At 40.1% G+C, this 20,320-nt stretch overlaps 1 protein-coding gene and 1 long non-coding RNA gene across 2 annotated transcripts; both read left to right on the forward strand.

Annotated features, from left to right (window-relative positions):
• The first annotated feature begins 547 nt into the window (after positions 1 to 547).
• On the forward strand, positions 548 to 1,390 carry LOC129457070 (uncharacterized). Its single transcript, XR_008649075.1, has 2 exons — positions 548 to 653; positions 1,174 to 1,390. It is a non-coding gene; the product is annotated as an uncharacterized LOC129457070 (long non-coding RNA).
• Positions 1,391 to 17,932: 16,542 nt separating this feature from the next.
• On the forward strand, positions 17,933 to 19,042 carry LOC117386404 (protein S100-G-like). Its single transcript, XM_033983760.2, has 2 exons — positions 17,933 to 18,146; positions 18,810 to 19,042. The coding sequence occupies exons 1-2, from the start codon at positions 17,937 to 17,939 to the stop codon at positions 18,960 to 18,962; spliced, it is 363 nt and encodes a 120-aa protein (XP_033839651.1). The 5' UTR covers positions 17,933 to 17,936; the 3' UTR covers positions 18,963 to 19,042.
• The last annotated feature ends 1,278 nt before the right edge of the window (positions 19,043 to 20,320 follow it).

Here is a 20,320-nt window from a genome sequence, read left to right on the forward strand (position 1 = left end):
TAAGAATGCATGTTTTTAAAAATTTTATTTTATTTTTTATAATCATACTTTCTTTCATGCCATACTGTGAAGCATTCCAGGCAAAGCAATAACATCACCATGAACCAGCAGGCAACCGTAAAATTACATAATGCACCTTTAAAATGAATTAGAGAGAATATGTATCGTTACATTCTCTCTAATTCATTTTAAAGGTGCACAGCTATTTTAAGCATGTTTCTTCTAGAAAGATCTACAATAATTCATGTTATTAGCTTAAAATCACTTTTGTTTAAAGATCTGACTGAGCCCATGTTTGCTTTTGTTTCAAACTAAACCCATCTGAGGCATTGTCAAAAAACAGTCCAACTTGTTTTGCATGTAGGGCGTTGAACACATGATGTCAACACAGGCTAGTTTAAATCAAATGACGCCCCTAAGATACACTATAAAAATGTTTGAAATACACGCGGTCAGCACGCATTCAATTTCACCTTGATCTTCATTGCTGCCTCTGCACCTCCTGCCTCCTCATCATGTCAGAACTTGGAGCTCAAGTCTGTGACATGAAGAAGGCTTTTGATGAATACGCCGGTCGGGACGGTAACCCCAGCACTCTTACCAAAGAGGAATTGAAGCAGATGCTCCAGGACAAGATGGGACCAGCTTTGAAGGTATACTTACAATTTGGGAAATACACTACCATGTTTCAACAATTCAATTCTATTTATTTTTGTAAAGCCCAAATAGCAGTTGCCTCTTAGGGCTGAACATAACACACCTTTTTATATTTTCCCCTTCATTTTCATGAGCATTTACATTGTAGATTCTCACTGAAGGCATCAAAACTGTGAATGAGCACATATGGAATGTAGTAAACCAAAAATAAACTCAAGATGTATTCTTCATTTATTTAACTCTGACAAGGCACAGTTGTAAAGTGAAAACTATTTCATGAGGACTTCATTGAGAGAAGGCCAAGCGCTTGCTGTGCTGTCCACAAAGCAAAGGCTGTCTACTCTGAGAAATTTGAATCCAAAATAAAAAAAAAAAAATAAAAAAAAATAAATGAGATGAAAAATAAAATGAATGAGATGGTGTGTCCAAACCTTTGACTGGTAGTGTATTTATATTGTGTCTTTTTTGTGTCACAATTGTTTTAACATTTTATTTTCTTGATTGTTGTGTCTGCAGTGTGCTAAATCCCCGGATAAAGTGGATACAATCTTTGAATGCATGGACAAAAATAAGGATGGAGAAGTGGACTTTCCAGAGTTCATGAAAGTAGTGGGAATGATGATGAGCGCAGCCAATGGTTGGCAGATGAAGTGCAACAAGTGAGCAGAGAGAGATCTCAGACTTGTGCTAGCAGTTATCTGGTGTTGCTAAATAAAGAAATTCTTACTATGTATTGATAGTGTGCATTGTATTTTGCTAATTGAATAGCAGAAGTTGGTAGAGTAGCCAAAATTGTATTCAAGTAAGTATATAGTTACTTCAAAATAATATTACTCAGGTAGTAGTGGTCCAAGAAATTACTCGAGTAAAAAAGTATTTGGGAAAACTAATACTCTACTAATAATATAGACACAAACATGAGAAACACAGAAAAACTTGTAGATTTACCCACAGTGGGAAGAGAAACAAAACCTTTTGCTCTTTTAGTAAGAGTACTGTAGTATTATAAAGTATGATTCAAATAAGAATAAAGGTATGCTGCTAGAAAGGTACTAAAATGACAATATCTTTAAAAAGTAACTCATTACTACCCACCTAGTTCTATATATATGAATAGAAGTGGGAGGGGTTTGAAGATTTTTTATTTGAAAAATATATCAACAAAATATTTAGTGCCATCTTCCAAATAATTAATACAATAAATATATATATATATATATATATATATATATATATATATATATATATATATATATATATATATATATATATATATATATATATATATATATATTTGTTTAAATAATTATTTATATAATTATATGTAACTATGGGCTGCTGGGTTATGACAAAAAGCATAATCTCAAAATCATAATTGAAATCACTATTATTTGAAAGGATTATTTTGGTTGTCAGTATTAAATTATATTAGGTTTACAGAGAAACTGTAAACCTAATATAATTTATTTGTAATATTTTGTGGCTGGGCTCCAGGTTTTGAGTGGCAGAATGAGTACACATATCATTATCAAATTAGTTGTAGTTAATTGTATTTTTAATTACAACAATAATTGAAATACAGTTACAAATACAGTTTGAAATTTTTACGGCCATACATAACCAATTCAACCACGGCAAGGCTCAACCAAGGCATGTTTTAGCACATTAATTTTATATTTTAGTGCCAAAATTTTTCTCAAATTCTCTGTTCTCTGTAATCAGAAATGCCACCACAAAGAAAGAGTGGTTTAGTAGTATTTAGAGCAGACTTGGGCAAACGATGGCCCTGGGGCCACACATGGCCCTTTGGCCTTTTTAATCCAGCCCGCTTAATCCATCCTTTACATGAATTGTCTAGCAGAGATGAGAAACAGTGGTCTACTCTTGTTGATTCTTTTATTAACTGAGTGAGGTTGACACTTGTGATCAGATTTCTGTCATTAGAAGTAGTGATGAAGCCAATTGCTATTATCATTTTCGCAGGTCTTTCCTTCCTGCTGCTGTCAGACTGTACAATGAACACTGTTTACACTGAACATGTGTCATTTAACCATACCTATGTGCAATACTCAAGTCACTTTACGGAGATGTTACAGTCTATTTTTAGTTTATTTTTGAAGTCTATTTAAAAAAAATATTTTAAGCTATTTATCTATTATATTGTTTTATTGCATGTACCATTTTCCTTCTGTTCTTTAACTGTGCTGTGCAATATTGGAATTTCCCCACTGTGGGACTAATAAAGGCATATCTTATTTTATCTTAATCTCCCAGAAATACCATTTCACTGCTTTTCCTAAGAGAGCTTATTGTATTGATAATAGATTTCACTGATTCTGATGAAGCACATTTGATGTCATGAAAAAATAATTTTACAAATAGTGATTCAAAATTAACAAACTACAGTTGGACTGAGGTGTTCACATTTAAGATTTGTAGGGACATATATTGCTTCACCACCTCCTCGAGACTGCCAGCTCTATAAACACCATAATGATTTTATTTCAACATTCAATATACGGCTGTGTAGTCGTGTGTCTGAAATAATGATAATATGAGGCTTGTGATAAGAAACTCAAACGCTCAAAAGGTAAATTTTTGGAATCAGGCTCTTTATGCTGATGTAAATAATTTTAAGTCTTTTAATTCTGTACCTTAGAATTGGTAAATAAATAAATTAGATTAGAAATGAGGTTTCACTCAATGAGAGTATAGAGCAAAACATACATAGACACACAAAAAACATATAGGCTGTGTCCCAATTCATCAAATGCACTGTTCGAAGTGCCCTTTGAATCACCCTTTGAAGTACCTTTTTGACGTACCGCTCAAAGTGCCGTTCGAAGTGCCATTCGAATGGTGTATTTAAGGGCTTACGTAATGTCCAGCGTGACAAGTCCTGTCCCATTTCATGCACCCAACAAATGCGGCGGAAAATGTGCCCTGCGTTTCCATGGAAATTGACTAAAACAAACCCAGGATAGTTATGTCTAGTTGTTTAGTTGAATTTTGAAAAATGATAGGAAATGAATAAATGTGTGAATATAAAACTAAATTAAGGTGAGATTAATGGGACAAAGGCCCACTTTGTCACATGTTCTGATACACCAGTGGATTTGGACTCAACTGTAAGGGCGCAATTTTCAAAAATGTATTAACTCACAAGAAAATCAATTCTATTTATAATAGTCTTTTGCTCCATAATGTATGGGGAGTGGCACAGAGGAAACACGCAAGAATAGTGAGGAAAAAAAGTTAATTATTATTATCCATGTGAAGACATTTGTCCTCTATGGAAGCTATTGGAGCAACATGTCAAGAACCTCAAGTGAACCTCAGTGAACCTGCTTTGGTTCACTTGGGCGCTTAACCTTGGATTTCCACATAAACCTCAATACTTCTCTGTGACTGGTCTACCCACCCGATTAACCTTACAGTGGCTGCATGCTATGAAAGTACAATTGTTCCAAAAAGTTTGAATGTGTAAATGTTGATTTTGTACACCAAAAAAAAAAAATATATATAATAATTTTTTACACTTACAAATTTTGTTATTCACTTACAAATATACTTGTATGCAAATATGCATTCTATGCTTACAACTTACACATTTTCCTAGTACAAATCTGAAAATTATGCTTTCACGAGTTTTGAGACATTTGTTGTCTCAAAATGATTTGTAAGCGCAACAGCTGATTTGAACCTGAAGATAGCGGGGGGTGGGGCTAGAGGGGACTTGGCTTGCTGTGGCAACGGATAACCTGGTTTATATACAGTAAAGCAGTAGCTAACCTGAATTCAGACAGTTCGTCACCTTTATGTTATATTATGATGTGCATTATTAACCTTTTCAATAAGTTGTATATCAAGGTAAATTACGTAGATAACACTAAAAGCCACAAGTTTTTCAGAAAAGGAGATGTTATCATTAGTTAGCGCCTTATGCTAGCGGACTTTTCCCCAGCTTTTTCTGCTAATAAGGCTAGTGTGACATTACAAGTGGTCACCAACATAAGCCGTGTCCCAGTTCAACAGCTGCACACTTTTTTTCAACAGCTGCATACAATTGGCTACATTTGAAGGGCATTTGCGTCACTTCTGGCAGGACAAGGCCGGTCCCATTTCATGCCCCCAACTAAGGCAGCCGACAAATCTGCCCTGCGTTTCCATGGAAATCGGCCGTGAACAAAAGGGTACATCCGAACAGACTTCATGCCCTTCTATATCCCAAAATGCACCACGCTTCACTGGAGTCTGCGGCCGCTAAGGAATACACTTTTAAATGTAAGTACTGGTTTACATCACCTACAACAGTGCTATATGAAATTGTTAAAACATAACATAAGCACACAGACAGCAGTTGATGTACACTCCATGACTTGTCCCATTTCGGCATTGCCTTTGCGGTCCGCAAAGGCTACACAGAGAGACGCTCTTTGAAGGGCCCTTTGAAGTGTGCGGCCGTTGAATTGGGGACAAGACTGTTGGCTCCTACATTTTCAGCAACAACGCTCACACTCCAGACTGGAGAAAGGATTCCTTATTACAGAACCGAGTTCAACAATGTGAAGACATGACATATGTTTGAGTTAACCTCATCATTCAGCATCTAGGTGGGGGTCGGGCTTACAGCTATTAGCCCAGCAGTTCAGCGGCCTCCACCTCCTCCAGAGGCGCTAGCCGGGGGGCTAACGATACCAGCGGCTAGCGGAGGACAATCAGCAGCCTTCGACGGGGTCGTGCTTACGGCTATGAGCCCAGCAGTCCAGCGGCCTCCACCTCCTCCAACGGTGTTAGCCGGGGGGCTAAAGCTACCAGCGGCTAGCGGTGGACCAGCGGCTAGCGGTGGACCATCGGCGGCCCTCGACGGGATCGTGCTTACAGTTATTAGCCCAGCAGTGGAGTGGCCTCCACCTCCACCAGGCGCGTTAGCCGGGCAGCTAACGCTACCAGCAGCCAACGACGGACCAGTGACTAATCCGAACCGACCCAGCAATGAAACAGAATCACCAACCAACACCAAGGGACTTTCCCAGATCATCCATCAAACGGTACCTCCTAATTCTTATGTTGACAACAACAAGACAAATAGTCATAAAATAATAAAATCTATTATGAATTGTACATTAAAAGTCATTTACAATGTAGTAAATTTGAAATACCTAAAGAGCTCCAACTAGAAGGTGTAGGGGTGAATATAACGTTATCAGCAAACATGGTAATTACAGTTATTTGTGTTTATCGAAAGCCCACAGCAAATAAACATTTTTATACATCCTTTAAAGAGCTTCTTAAACTGTGTAACCACAAAAAAGAGATCATTTTAATTAGTGATTTTAATAAAAATTGGAACAAGAAAGAGGACAGGAAATCTAAAAATGGCACTTACTCAAACTGACTGGCACAGCATGATCTCCTCAAATGACCTACAATTTTGCAGTAAATATTTCTTAACAACACTTAGGTCAACAACAAATAGTTTCTCCACTAAGGGGAGAAAAAGAAATAGAAAAAAACTATCTTCCATGGTTGGATACTGAATGCAGAAATCTAATGTATATAAGGAATAATCTTCTAAAACAATCTCTGAAAACGGGTCTGACTGTAGACAAACAGAAATTTGCCATGGTAGGAATAAAGTAACACAAAGACTACGTAAAGCGAAAGCAAACTTCTTTACAAAAATTATTGAAAGTGCAAAGGGAAACAATAAAAAAATATGGAACAGTATTAATAAACTCACCGGTAAACAGAACAAAAAAAGATAGTGATGAGTTAGAGTTACAGATTAACAATAAATTAGTAAAAGACCCTTCCATTGTTGACTCTGAGCTAAATAATTGCTTCATAAATTCTGTGCAGGATATATCTAAACAGTTTAACCCACCAGAACATGAGTTTTGTCCAATCAATCCTGAACTACCAATTTTTAACATGGATGAAATAACTCCAACAGAAGTAGATAGAATAATAGATTCATTAAATACACCCAGAGCTAAAGATGACTTTGATCTTGATGCCAGCTTCTTTAAAGAACACCAGGATGCACTAATAGCACCAATCACACACATGGTAAACCTATCAATCAGACACTCCATGGTCCCAACTGCAGGGAAGGTCGGTGTCGTCAGTCCTATTTTCAAAGCAGGAGATAAAAGAGAAAAACAACTATAGGCCAATCAATATCCTGCCAATAGTTTAAAAAAATAATTGAGAAATGAACTGTCAAACTCCTGACTGCACACCTGGGCCATGTCTCAATTCACCAAAATGGCCTTAGAATCACCATTCGAAGTGTGCGTCGAAGGGCAGTTACGAAATTTCCGGCGCAACAAGGGCTGTCCCAATTCAATGCACCCGACTGAATGCGCCCGTCAAACCTACTCTGCCCTTTCCACCATTTCCATGGAGATCGGACATAACCGAAGCGTGCATCCATGTACACTTCACACACTGCTATATCCCATCATGCACCGCGGCTACGTAAAAAAGAGAAGAAAATGGAGAGCGCGCAGGAGTACACGTTTAAATGTAAGTACTGGTTCACGTGGATTCAACTGGTTCAACGGTGCGACATGAAACTGTTGCTACATGAAACTGTTAGAATTAAATTCAGATCTGTATGAGGCGACTCCACTTAGTGAAGTCCCGTGAAATTGAGTTTACAGTAATCGCTGTGTAACTAACAATGAGCGAATTACTGCTTACACTTGTATATATGTGTACTAATCGTAATGTTTAATATTGTTCCTTATTTAAGAATATTCTTTTGTCTTTAGGGAGCAAGGAGCAGACAGCGGAGTTCATCCGCCTGAGGGGGGAGAACACGCACCTGTTCAGTGGGGCCACATTCTCCGCACAGGCGGCGTGGAAGAAAGGGCTAAAACACTGTGATATACCCAGATAATATAAGAAAGACCCTAGAAATACATAAAAGTTGCCCTTACCACGAATTTAATACCTTTACATTTGTACATATGTGGATAGTAATGACTTAAGATGGATTTCCCCATTTCATTCCCGTCTTATCCACAGCCTGTACTTCTGTGAGCAGAAGCCTGTACTTCTGTGAGCAGAAGTACAGAAGAGGCTAACTGCTGTCCCTGAAGATGCTTATCTGAGTGGAGACCTAAACGTACCTGTTTTTCAGTAGATTATTGCTCACAAAAACATGGGAATTATTCATTTGATCATCATCAAAACTACCTTCTTTACCAAAGAAGACTCAAAAATATATTAAAAAAGACATAATGAACTGATAGAATGTGCTGCATAGTAACTGAACAAATGTTTCAAATAACTCTAGGAAATGTGTAACAGTGTTGTAGAACATTCTGATTGTCAATGTATTATACGCTGCTGTATTTATAATTGGGTAAATTGTCAATGTTTTTCTGTGTCACTCAGAACAATGCAGCAGAAGCTGGGCCTGGAGGGGAAGGTCACACCCCTTCAGGGGTGAGGTGTTGGGGCAGAGGGCCTCCATCAACCACCCTTTTCTCATCTCCTCTATCCCTGAGGACACACCAGGGCCAAGTACTGCCCGGCAGCCACAGCTGCTGGAGGAAGAGGAAGAGGAGGAGGAGGTGGAGCAGCAGCAGGAGCAGCAGCAGCAGGACGATGAGCAGCAACAACAAAGGAGAAGAGGGCAAGGAGAAAAAAGGAAATGGGAAAGCGAACTAGTTAAGCTATACAGGGAGGATTTGCAAATGCAGAGAGAGCATTATGAGAGGGATGGGGAGGAGAGGAAGGAGCGGTTTGAAAAATGATTTAGTTTGTTGGAAAAGTTTATTTTAAAAAAACTGTTTGAAATATTTATGACTTTTTCTTTACAAATATTTACATTCATCTTACATGTCTTAAACAAAGGAAAATAAAGTACTATTTACAATTTATTAACGTAATAACTTTAAACACTAAAGTAAAGTGCAAATGAATAAACCTGACTGTGCCAGTGCCAGGTTTTAATCATGAACACACACTTCTAGGGACCTTGGCAGTGCTAATCAACCTTCTCTGCCTGGACCGACTTGAGAGTGCTGAGATTGAGGTCTTCATCTTCTGGCTGGTACGTGGGGCTCGGAAAGAATATTGATAGTACTGCTCATGTTACATCACATCTATTTACAGTTACAGTGTTTACAGGTAATCACCCTGAAACACTTCCAATAAAAACATCATTAATGTACTGTCCATTTTACAGCTATGCTCACACATCCAAAGGCGTATAGCTAATTAATCACCAGCAGTCACCTTTTGTAGGCATAACGTAAGCTACGTAACGTACGTTCAAAGACAGCAATGGAAGTGCGGTCCCTGGTGTAGGCCTGTCACACTTCAGCAAGATGGAGGCTACAGTGAGGAGGACACATTCTCGTCCGGAAGCTTCAAACTACACTTTGAAGAGTACTTCGAAGGGTCCCTTCAAAAGGTGCATTTGGCAAATTGAGACACAGCTCTGAACATTTGCCATACACCTTTACACCCCATGCAGTTTGGATTTTGTGCCCATCATTCAACAGAGTCTGCAATTAGTGTTTTTTATAGAAAAAACTAAATCTTTCTTGGACAAAAGCGGTTGCATTGGTGCAGTATTTATAGATCTAAAAAAAGGCATTTGACGATGAGCCCTGGGTGCAGCAGCCGGGTTTCCCTCCATGGTTCACTGGTTCACATAGAGTCCACCGTTGCATTGGGCACCAACTCACTGGCATAAGAAGCCCAGGACCGTGTACTGTGAGCTGTGAACAGTGAGTAATGCGCTCCCAGTTTTCACCCTAAAGTTGTATGTTTCTGGTGATGGTTGCTCTGCCTGCAACAGTGGAGCTGTGGCACTGATGTGTGTCAGCATGGGATTTACTTATAAAATGGCCAAGTCAAAAAGATTCACCACCTACTATAAAAATGATAAACATTTTTAATTATCCCCAAGGCATTCCCAGGCCAGCCGAGAGACATAGTCCCTCCAGCGTGACATGCCCGGAACACCTCACTAGGGAGACGTCCAGGAGGCATCCTGAGCAGATGCCCGAGCCAACTCAACTGGTTCCTCTCGACGTGTAGGGCTCTACTCCGAGCTCCTCCCGTGTGGCCAAGCTCCTCACCCTCTCCCTAACGGTGCGCCCATCCACCTTGCGGAGGAAACCCATTTCGGCCGCTTGTATTCACGATCTTGTCCTTTCGGTCATTACCCTGAGCTCATAACCATAGGTGAGGGAAGCCATCAGGACATCATCTGCAATGATGAGATTCTGTGGTTCCCAAACCAAACCCGCTCCGGCCCCTGGCTGCGCCTAGAAATTCTGTCCATAAATATAATGAACAGAACCGGTGACAAAGGGCAGTCCTGGCGGAGTCCAACATGCACCGGGAACAGGTCTGACTTACTGCCGGCAAGGCGAACACAGCTCCTGCTCCGGTCATACAGGGACCAGACAGCCTTTAGCAAAGAGCACCAAATCCCATACTCCTGGAGCACCCCCCAAAGGACACCATGAGGGACACAGTCGAATGCTTTCTTCAGATCCACAAAAAACATATGGACTGGTTGGGCAAACTCCCGTGAACTCTCAAGGACCCGATGATGGAGAGTATAGAGCTGGTCCAGTGTTCTGCGACCGGGACAAAAACCACACTGCTCCTCCTGAATCCAAGGTTCGACTATCGGTCAGATTCTCCTCTCCAGTACCCTGGAATAGACCTTACCGGGAAGGCTGAGGAGTGTGATTCCCCTGTAATTGGAACACACCCTCCCCCTTCTTATACAGACAGACCACCACCCCGGTCTACCAATCCAGTGGCACTGTCCCTGACTGCCACGCAATATTGCAGAGACGTGTCAGCCATGACAGCATCCGGGGTACTCGGGACAGATCTTGTCCCCTCCAGAGCCTTGCCACCAAGGAGCTTGTCAACCACCTCGGTGACTTCAGCCAGAGTGATGGATGAGTCCGCCTCTGGGTCCCCAGTCTCTACTTCCCCTTTGGAAGATGTGACGGTGGGATTGAAGAGATCCTCAAAGTATTCCCACGAGCCAACAAGGCTCGAGAGGACTCCTTCAGCCTGACGGCTGATTGGCTGGAAAAGTTTTACTTCATGGTGGATATGACAAGTCACTTGAACATGCTGAATAAAAATCTCCAAGGAAAGGGAAGCACGGTCCTGCAGATGCTGGTGCAGGTTTTGTCATTTGAGCGCAAGATGAAAGTGTTCACCAGAGATGTCCAGAAAGGCACACTCTCTCACTTCCCCTCCCTAAGAGAGTTCAAAGAAGCAGTGAATTCAGAAAGGAGAAAAAGTCTTTCTTTTCCTGTCACACCGCTAGGCAGTGACCCATCCCTGCTAAACACATCTGCATTCACAGGAGTAAGTAAGCCTGATCTAGAAATCGAACTGGCCGACATAGCGAATAAAGATTTGTGGGTTAATAAATTCAAATCCCTGTCAGCAGATCTTGAAGAAATCACCCGTCAGAGGGCTACTCTCGCTAAAGAGCAAAAATGGAGTGATATGGAAAAACTACCCCGAACCGACAACCTTATTTTTGCAACATGGAGTGCCATTCCTGACACCTATATTAACATGAAAAGGTGTGCATTTGGAGTCCTGTCTATCTTTGTCTCAACGTACTGATGCGAGCAAGTTTTCTCGAGCATGAACCTTACTAAGTCCAAATACCACTCTCGTCTCACTAATTAGACTCTCCAGTCCTGTGTGAAGATGAAAGTCACAAGTCTGTAGCGAAGTGCAGACCCAGAAGTCCCACTAAAAAGGTAAGAACGATTGCAAGCCAGTGATCGATTGATCACTGGCTTGTCTAATATATTGTATTCTGCCCAGATGCTATGAAGTGAACTTAAACATATGTTATGTCTTCACATTGTTAATTAAATTCAATGCTATATTATGTGGAGCCTCTTTCTCTAGTTTAACCGGAGTGGCGTTGTTGTTGCTAAAAATTTAACATCTAAGGTTTGTAACAACTCGTAGTGCCACACTAGCCTGATTAGCATGAAAAAGTTGGGGAGAAGTCTGCTAGCATAAAGCGCTAACTAATGCTAAGATGGTTTTCTGAAAAACTTGTAATCAATCAAGTAATCAGATGTTTTATTTTAAATGAGCAAGAACAGATTTATACTTTGCTGATTCCATGCCCCTTGTCTGACAACATACACAAACCCTGCCCCTTGTATGCTGTGTGTTTCATGCTAAACCCCGCCCCTTTTCTGACAGTCACGTGACTCATGCTAACCCTTTTCTCTGACGTCATTCACGCTAAGCCCCTCCCCTTTTCTCTGTGACAGTCCTGTGATTCACACTAAGCCCCACCCATTTTCTCATATAATTCACGCTAAGGCCTGCCCTTTTACTCTCAATTCGCCAAATGCACCTTTTGAAGGGTCCCTTCGAAGTACTCTTCAAAGTGTAGTTTGAAGGTTCCGGTCGAGAATCTGCCCTCCTCAGTGTAGCCACCATCTTGCTGAAATGGGACAGGTCTACACCACGGACCGCACTTCCACTGCTGTCTTTGAGCGTACGATACGTACATTACGTATGTTATTTTTTAATGATGTATTATTTAATAGAAGAAAAGTCAAGATGTCGTCATCACAGCCGTTTCTTTTTTTTTTTTTTAGATTGAATATCAATAGACAATTATAACGTTCAAGGTGATTTTTTTCTCATTTGTAGCTACTTCATAACTTTAAAGGGTTAACAAAATATACCTTGTGAAAACGTAATAACAGAGACAGAGGTAAAAAATATCATTTTCACATTCATAGTCTATAAACCAGAGAACACTGATTAGTTGTACATATAGTGGGATATTGCAGTTTAACGATTCGGTATTTTGGCCAGTGTCTACACCACTTTAATAACAGTAGAGGGCGCTGTTTCCCTTTTATGCCGTGCCAGTTCTTTCCATATTATTATTGTGAGGGATTTTCTAGCAGTGCAGCGCTACATCAAGCTAATATCTTGATTTACTAACACGAAGGTAAATGACACGTGCCCACCAGGGGGCGCAGACCTTTGGAATGTACCGGAACACATGAACATTTTGTGCACGTCTCAGGACTCTCTTCTGTCTGTGTGGATCATTAAACTCTTCTGCCTTTATGTTTCTCTTGGTCTTTGACGCTTACAATAGAAACGAACATTCTTACATTATTCTTACTGCAGTAATATTTTCTAATGATAATAATGTCTCTTATTGTGTAGCAATAACTGCACATTCCTTTATTCCATATAACTCCCCTCCTTTTTAATCATCACACACACAGCCTGTACAGACCTTTATTCAGATTTAACAGTTTCATGTAGCACTGTTGTAGATGAGGTAAACCAGTACGAACATTTGAACATATATTGCGCAGCGGACTCCATTTTCTTCTGTTTCTTGCGTAGTCGCGGTGCATGATGGGATATAGAAGTGCGTGAAGTGTGCACGCATGCACGCTTCAGTTACGTCCGATCTCCATGAAACGGTGGAAAGGGCAGGGCAGGTTTGTCGGGTGCATTCAGTAGGGTGCGTTTGAAATGGGACAGCCCGTGTCGCGCCGGAAATCACGTAACTGCCCTTTGACGCACACTTCAAATGTTGATCCTAAGGCCAGTTTGGCGAATTGAGACACGGCCTCTGTGACAATCGTGTCAGTTGTGTGATTCACAGGCCCTGCTCCTTTTCTCTACGACAGTCATGAGACTCATGCTGACCCTTTTTCCTTCACGCTAAACTCCACCCCCTTCCTCTGTGACAGACATGTGATTCATGCTAAGCCCCACCCCTTTTTCTCTAGACAGTTGTGTGATTCACTCTAAGCTTCTCCTTTCTCTGCCACAATCATGTGATGTATGATTAACTCTGCTGTTTTTCTCTGTGACAGTTATGTGATTCACGCTAATCCCCCTCCTTTCTCTGCAGCAGCTGTGTGATACAAGCTAAGCTCCGCCCTTTTAAGAAGAAGACACAGCAACTATGATCAAGATTAGAGGGAAAGGTCATGTGACTTGTTGAACTAAAATCAAACCAATTTAATACTAAGTCAAAACCTACAATTGGACTATGACACAGCAGTTCAGACCACCCCATTGTGCTAGGTCACACAATCATCATGCGGTCATAAAAAGACCAAATAAACATTTAAGGTGATGTTACTCCACTTGTACGAGTACTTTCACATAATATCGTTTGAATATCAGGATAAAGTGGGTTTGCCGCTTCTTTGTGTCATGACAATGGCCATGTCTCAATTCGCCAAAATGGCCTTAGATTCACCATTGGAAGTGTGCGTCGAAGAGCAGTTACGTAATATCCGGCATGACAAGGGCTGTCCCATTTCAATGCACCCGACTGACTGCACCCGACAAACGTGCCCTGCCCTTTCCAGCATTTCCATGTAGATCAGCCGTAACCGAAGCGCGCATCTATGCACACTTCGCACACTGCTATATCCCATCATGCACCGCGACTATGCAAAAAAAAGAAAATTGAGTCCGCTGCGCAATACACGTTCAAATGTTCGTACTGGTTTACCTCATCTACAACATGAAACTGTTAAATCTGAATAAAGATATGTACAGGCCGTGTGTTTGATGATTAAAAAGAAGGGGAATTACATGGAATAAAGGAATGTGCAGTTATTGCTAAACAATAAGAAGACATTATTATCATTAGAAATGATTACAGCAATAAGAATAATGTAAGAATGTTCATTTCTATTGTAACGTCAAACACCAAGAGACTGAAACATTAAGTCAGAAGAGTTTAATGAGTTCCACACAGGTAATGTGAACAATAAAGCAACAGACTCTCCAGAAAGGATAGAAGAGAGTCCTGAGACGTGCACAAAATCTTCATGAGTTCCGGTATATTCCATAGGTTTGCACCCCCTGGTGGCACGTGTCATTTACCTTCGTGTGAGTAAATCAAGACACTAGCTTGATGTAGCGCTGCACTGCTAGAAAATACTTCACAATAATAAGATGAAAAGAACTGGCATGGCATAGAAGGGAAACCATGCCGTCTACTGTTATTAAAGTGGTGTAGCCACTGGCCAAAATACCGAATCGTTAAACTGCAATATCCCACTTTATGTATAACTAGTCAGTGTTCTCTGGTTTATAGACTATGAATGTAAAAATGATATTTTTACCTCTGTCTCTGTTATTACGTTTTCACAAGGTATATTTTGTTAAAGTTATGAAGTTGCTACAAATGAGAAAAAAAAAAATCACCTTGAAACTTATATTTGCCTATTGATTTTCAATCTAAACAGAAAGAAACGGCTGCGACGACGACATCTTGACTTTTCTTCTATTAAATAATAAATAATTAATGTACGTAATGTACGTATCGTACGCTCAAAGACAGCGGTGGAAGTACGGTCCGTGGTGTGGGCCTGTCCCACTTCAGCAAGATGGCGGCTACACTGAGGAGTACCCATTCTCGTCTGGAAGCTTCAAACTATACTTTGAGGAGTACTTCGAAGGGAACCTTCAAAAGGTGCATTTGGCGAATTGAGACACGGCCTAAGTTAAAGGCACTGTACCTGATTTTTGCTAAGGCTAAGACATGAAAAACAGAACTGGTTTTACACAGGTTACAGTAGTCCAAAGTTATTCTTCACTTACCTTATTCATTCTGAGCATCCTAATTATTCACGCCAATGGGTTTATAAACACTTTTTTACAACAAGTTTTGCTGTCACAGTGATGCTAACAACAACTATGCTAACTACACCTGTCCTGCCTTTCTGCACTGTTTTCCCCCCTCCCTTCTGCATCTGAGCCTGGAGCTGGGCAGAGATTTGGGCTCCTCCCGTACACACCTGCACCTAATCAGCAATCAAACTGCACCTGGGAAACTGATAAAGAGGGTATACAAAGACCATTGGGGTCGTCCTGGCTCACACTCCAAACCGGATGGTGGCGGTAATGCGCCATTCTCAGTTGCATACCAACTGCCATAAAACACTACTAGAAGAAGAAGAAGAAGAAGAAGAAGGCGGCTGTGTCTCAATTCGCCAAATGCACCCTTCAAGGGTCCTTACGAAGTACTCTTCAAAAGTGTAGTTTGAAGGTTCCGGTCGAGAATCTACCCTCCTCAGTGTAGCCGCCATCTTGCTGAAGTGGGACAGGCCTACACCACGGACCGCACTTCCACCGCTGTCTTTGAGCGTATGATACGTACATTACGTACGTTATTTTTAATGATTTATTATTTAATAGAAAAAAAGTCAAGATGTCATCGTCACAGCCGTTTCTTTCTGTTTAGATTGAATATCAATAGGCAAATATAACGTTCGAGGTGATTTTTTTACTCAATTGTAGCTACTTCATAACTTAAACAAAATATACCTTGTGAAAACGTAATAACAGAGACAGAGGTAACAATATCATTTTTACATTCATAGTCTATAAACCAGAGAACACTGATTAGTTGTACATATAGTGGGATATTGCAGTTTAATGGTTCGGTATTTTGGCCAGTGTCTACACCACTTTAATAACAGTAGAGGGCACTGTTTCCCTTCTGTGCCGTGCCAGTTCTTTTCATCTGAAGAAGAAGAAGAAGAAGAAGAAGAAGAAGAAGAAGAAGAAGAAGAAGAAGAAGAAGAAGAAGAAGAAGAAGAAGAAGAAGAAGAAGAAGAAGAAGAAGAAGAAGAAGAAGAAGAAGAAGAAGAAGAAGAAGAAGAAGAAGAAGAAGAAGAAGAAGAAGAAGAAGAAGAAGAAGAAGAAGAAGAAGAAGAAGAAGAAGAAGAAGAAGAAGAATCTGCTGGATTTTTCTGTAATGCATTTGTGTGGATGTGACATAAAGCTTTTGTGAACCTCGCTTACCCCCTTCCTCTAATCCCCATTCTCCTTTTCTGTGACTTTTATTTGAATGAATTTTATCACTTCTATTTTATTCTTATAACTTATTCTCCTGTTTATTATATTGTTTTACATTATTTTGTGTCAACATGTGTTTAAATTACGTTGCTTTTCCCTCTTTGGTGCAACTCACATTTTTAAATGTGCTAAATAAAATGTGCTCTAATAAAAAAAATTACTTTTCAAACTGGTGTGTATCTTGTAAATGTTATGTAATATGTCACCAAGTGTATATAAATGTATCTGTACTAGGTGTAATCTATTCTTACCTGTTGTATCTTACCTGCTTTAATATAAACTTTCCCTTATTGAATAACTAATATAGTGTTAGAAATGCTGTCAACAAAATCTCCTCCTCTCAAAACCCACAATTCTTGGGGGGATTCAAACTCTTTTAAACCTCTGACACAATTATAAGCCACCCCCATCAAAATTCCTGCAAAGCAGCTTGAAACCGTAGCTTGACACGTATCTCTGACACTTCTGACGTAACGAGGCCTTGGTTTGACTGGTCACGTGATTTTTAGCGTGGTGAAGCGCGTTTTGAAACAATGCTCGGCAACACTTCCACTTCATAGGGTTGGTACAGTGTCGAGCTGAGAGGCTCGAGCGTAACATCTCTAGGACCCACTCAGCTTCTCTGTCTCTGACTCTGCTCTCCAGGACTGGTACGAATCTCACCTCTTCTGACCCAGCTCACCTCTACCAGTATTGCTCACGCTCTGCCCCTGGACCACAGCAAACACCCTGCTCTCATCTCCCTGATCGATCTTCTTTCATTTGCACATTTAAAACTGTTAATAAACATTGTTTACTTTTCTCCAAGTTCTGTCTCTTTGGTCCCACCTGTCAGTCGTTACAACACCTTTAAAGGAGAACTATATAACTTTTCTGATGCAGGGTTTGCTTGACAAGATCCTCTGTATGACATGAAATGTATTTATCTCCATGGAAACTTGCAGGTGTCAAGTTACAGGTCAGATCTATGAAGAGGTGATTCTGCTCAAAGTAAGAATGCATATTTCTCAAAGAAGCTAGCTGTCTCCTAACTACAAGAAGAGCACATGTTTGATCTATCTGATCATTATTATTGGGGTACTCCAATAAAATATTAAGATATAGATTTTTGTCAATATTACCCACCCATATTTTAACAAGCATTAGTATTTTGTGAGAGCTTCAAACAAAGTTGCCCCATTTTAAAGCAGTAGGTTATGGTTACAGGTTATGAGGCTGTAAGTGTGATTAATTCATATGCAGCAACACAATCTCAGTCGTGTGTGTACCTTGGGTTTTTCTTATCAGGAACCAATCCCTGTGGGATTGGTTCTTCTAATCAAACAACCACTTGATCTGGACCCACCTTGGCTATGGGTTATAAATGCAGTGCTCTTTCTGTTCCCATGCACCATTCAATATTTACACTGTTTCTGGACTGGACCTCCACCTCCTTCGTCACCATGTGCGACTCGAATGCTCCTGCTCTCCCCGTCGCCATGTGCGCCATTATGAAGGTCTTTGACAAATATGCAGGCAAAGAGGGGGACACAGACAAACTGTCCAAAAACGAAATGAAGGATCTGATCCAAGCTGAGCTGAGTCCGATGATCAAGGTATGTCCACCAGTCTGTCTAACTTGTGCACAGCACAGTGTAGGTTGCATTGTGGACAAACAAGAAATATCAGAAGTAGGTAACAGGAATGAAGGTTGTGAGGTTGATTAAAAATACATACTTGCCAGACTTCATCTTTGACTCTTAAAGGTGTTGTATCTGATTTTTTTTTGATTTTTTTTATCTTAAAATGTGAATTATTTAGTCAATTTTAAACAGTGTGCATTTGTCCAAAGTAATTCTTCATTTACCTTATAGACTCCGAGCATCCTAATTATTCACTGCAATGCATTATAAGAGCTTTTCACAACTCTGAGACCAAAACAGCATTTTGCTGTGATGGTAACAAAAACTAGCTAGCTAATGTCCATTTCCTGATTATTGGACAATAAAATGTTTTCTAACTAGATGCAAACAGTACACAGCAAACTTATTTAGCTGCTTATCCAATATATCTGTACTGGGACAAAAAAAACAAAAAAAAAAACATTAAGGATGCAAAATTGATTATAAAGATTTTTATATTCCTCGTCCTTCTAAGTACCTCCTCATAATTACTTGCACACCCCTGGTTAGAAAACACTGATTTACTGCATAAAACAAATTGCACACAACTAGCGATTTTCTTAATTCCAGAGGACTAATATATATTTTTGCCACCAGGATGCACAGAACCCTGGTCAAGTGAATGAACTGTTCAAGTGCATGGACGCTAATGGAGATGACCAAGTGGACTTCACTGAGTTCATGATTGCTCTGGCAGTGTTCACTTGCATCTGTCACGGGAAGGATGTGGACATGTCCAAATGCAAGTGAGCCATCACTCCACACCTGAGGACGCTGCAGGGACATCACATACTTACAGCACATGTTTCATGGTGTTGTTAATTAATAAAGTATTGCCATCCTGTACGTGGTGTTTACGTGTGGATTATTTTGCTGTTATTTTTGTGCACTTTGTTGTTTCTCTGTAGAACTTTAATAGTTAGTTTGATGTGTGCAAGCAGCCTACTATCCTCTGTGAATAAAATATTTGCTAGGTACTTGTATAGCCCTTGGTAACCATGCACATTCCGGACCATAGTCTGCTCAAATTAGGAGTACCTGGTTATCTTTAAGTTTATCTTTGAGAATTAGGCTTGATAAGGACTAGCGTAGCTGGACGATTTTGAGAGCCGGAGTACAGGAGGATAGTGCATAAAGGAAACCAGAATGCAGATACAGAGGGAAATGCAAACTCCACACAGAAAGGGGAGGGCCTGGGAGTCGAAACCCAAACCTTCTTGCTGTCAGATTCACCATGATGGCTTTCAGAGGCCAGTATGGAGTGTTGCTGTCACACTAGAGTTTTGTGTGTGTGTGTGTGTGTGTGTGTGTGTATATATATATATATATATAAAATTACTGCCTGACCAAAAAAAAGGCACACTCTAATAATTCATTAGACCGCCTTTAGCTTTGATTATGGCATGCATTCGCTGTGCCATTGTTTTGATAAGCTTCTGCAATGTCACAAAATTTAATTCCATCCAGTGCATCATTTTTTCACCAAGATCTTGCATTGATGATTGTAGAGTCTGAACGCTGTGCAAAGTCTTCTCCAGCACACCCCATTCTCAGTGGGGTTACGGTCACACAATCCATGTGTGAAAATGATGTCTCATGCTCCCTGAACAACTCTTTCACAATTTGAGCTCGATGAATCCTGGCATTGTCGTCTTGGAATATGCCTGTGCCATCAGGGAAGAAAAAAAATCCATTGATGGAATAACCTGGTCATTCAGTATATTCAGGTAGTCAGCTGACCTGATTCTTTGAACACAGACTGTTGCTGAACCTAGACCTGACTCATACCTATAGGCTCGTACCCATTTTAGTTAAATCGAGGTGGTGACTTTTTTTTGGCCAGGCAGTGTATATATATGGATTTTGTGAGACTTTGCCATTATTTACAAAACTTTAATTTACTTTATGGGACTATAATTTACTTCATGAGACTTACTATGACTTACTTTGTAAGACTTTCCATAATTTACTCTGTGAGACTTTGCTATAATTTACTTTATGGGACTTTACTAAAATTTACTTTATGAGACTTTATTATATTATATTATTATATTATTTACTTTTCAAGACTTTAATTTACCTGGAAGACTTTACTATAATTTATTTTG

The sequence above is a fragment of the Periophthalmus magnuspinnatus genome, chromosome 18 (assembly GCF_009829125.3).
Source record: "Periophthalmus magnuspinnatus isolate fPerMag1 chromosome 18, fPerMag1.2.pri, whole genome shotgun sequence".
In the NCBI taxonomy this organism is placed as follows: Eukaryota; Metazoa; Chordata; class Actinopteri; order Gobiiformes; family Gobiidae; genus Periophthalmus; species Periophthalmus magnuspinnatus.

Bases quoted from the DNA above. Each gene is read 5' to 3' on its own strand.
- LOC117386404 (XM_033983760.2), top strand. From the start codon at position 17,937: ATGCACCATTCAATATTTACACTGTTTCTGGACTGGACCTCCACCTCC. The intron at 18,147-18,809 runs GTATGTCCACCA...TTTTGCCACCAG, and splicing joins AGCTGAGTCCGATGATCAAG to GATGCACAGAACCCTGGTCA.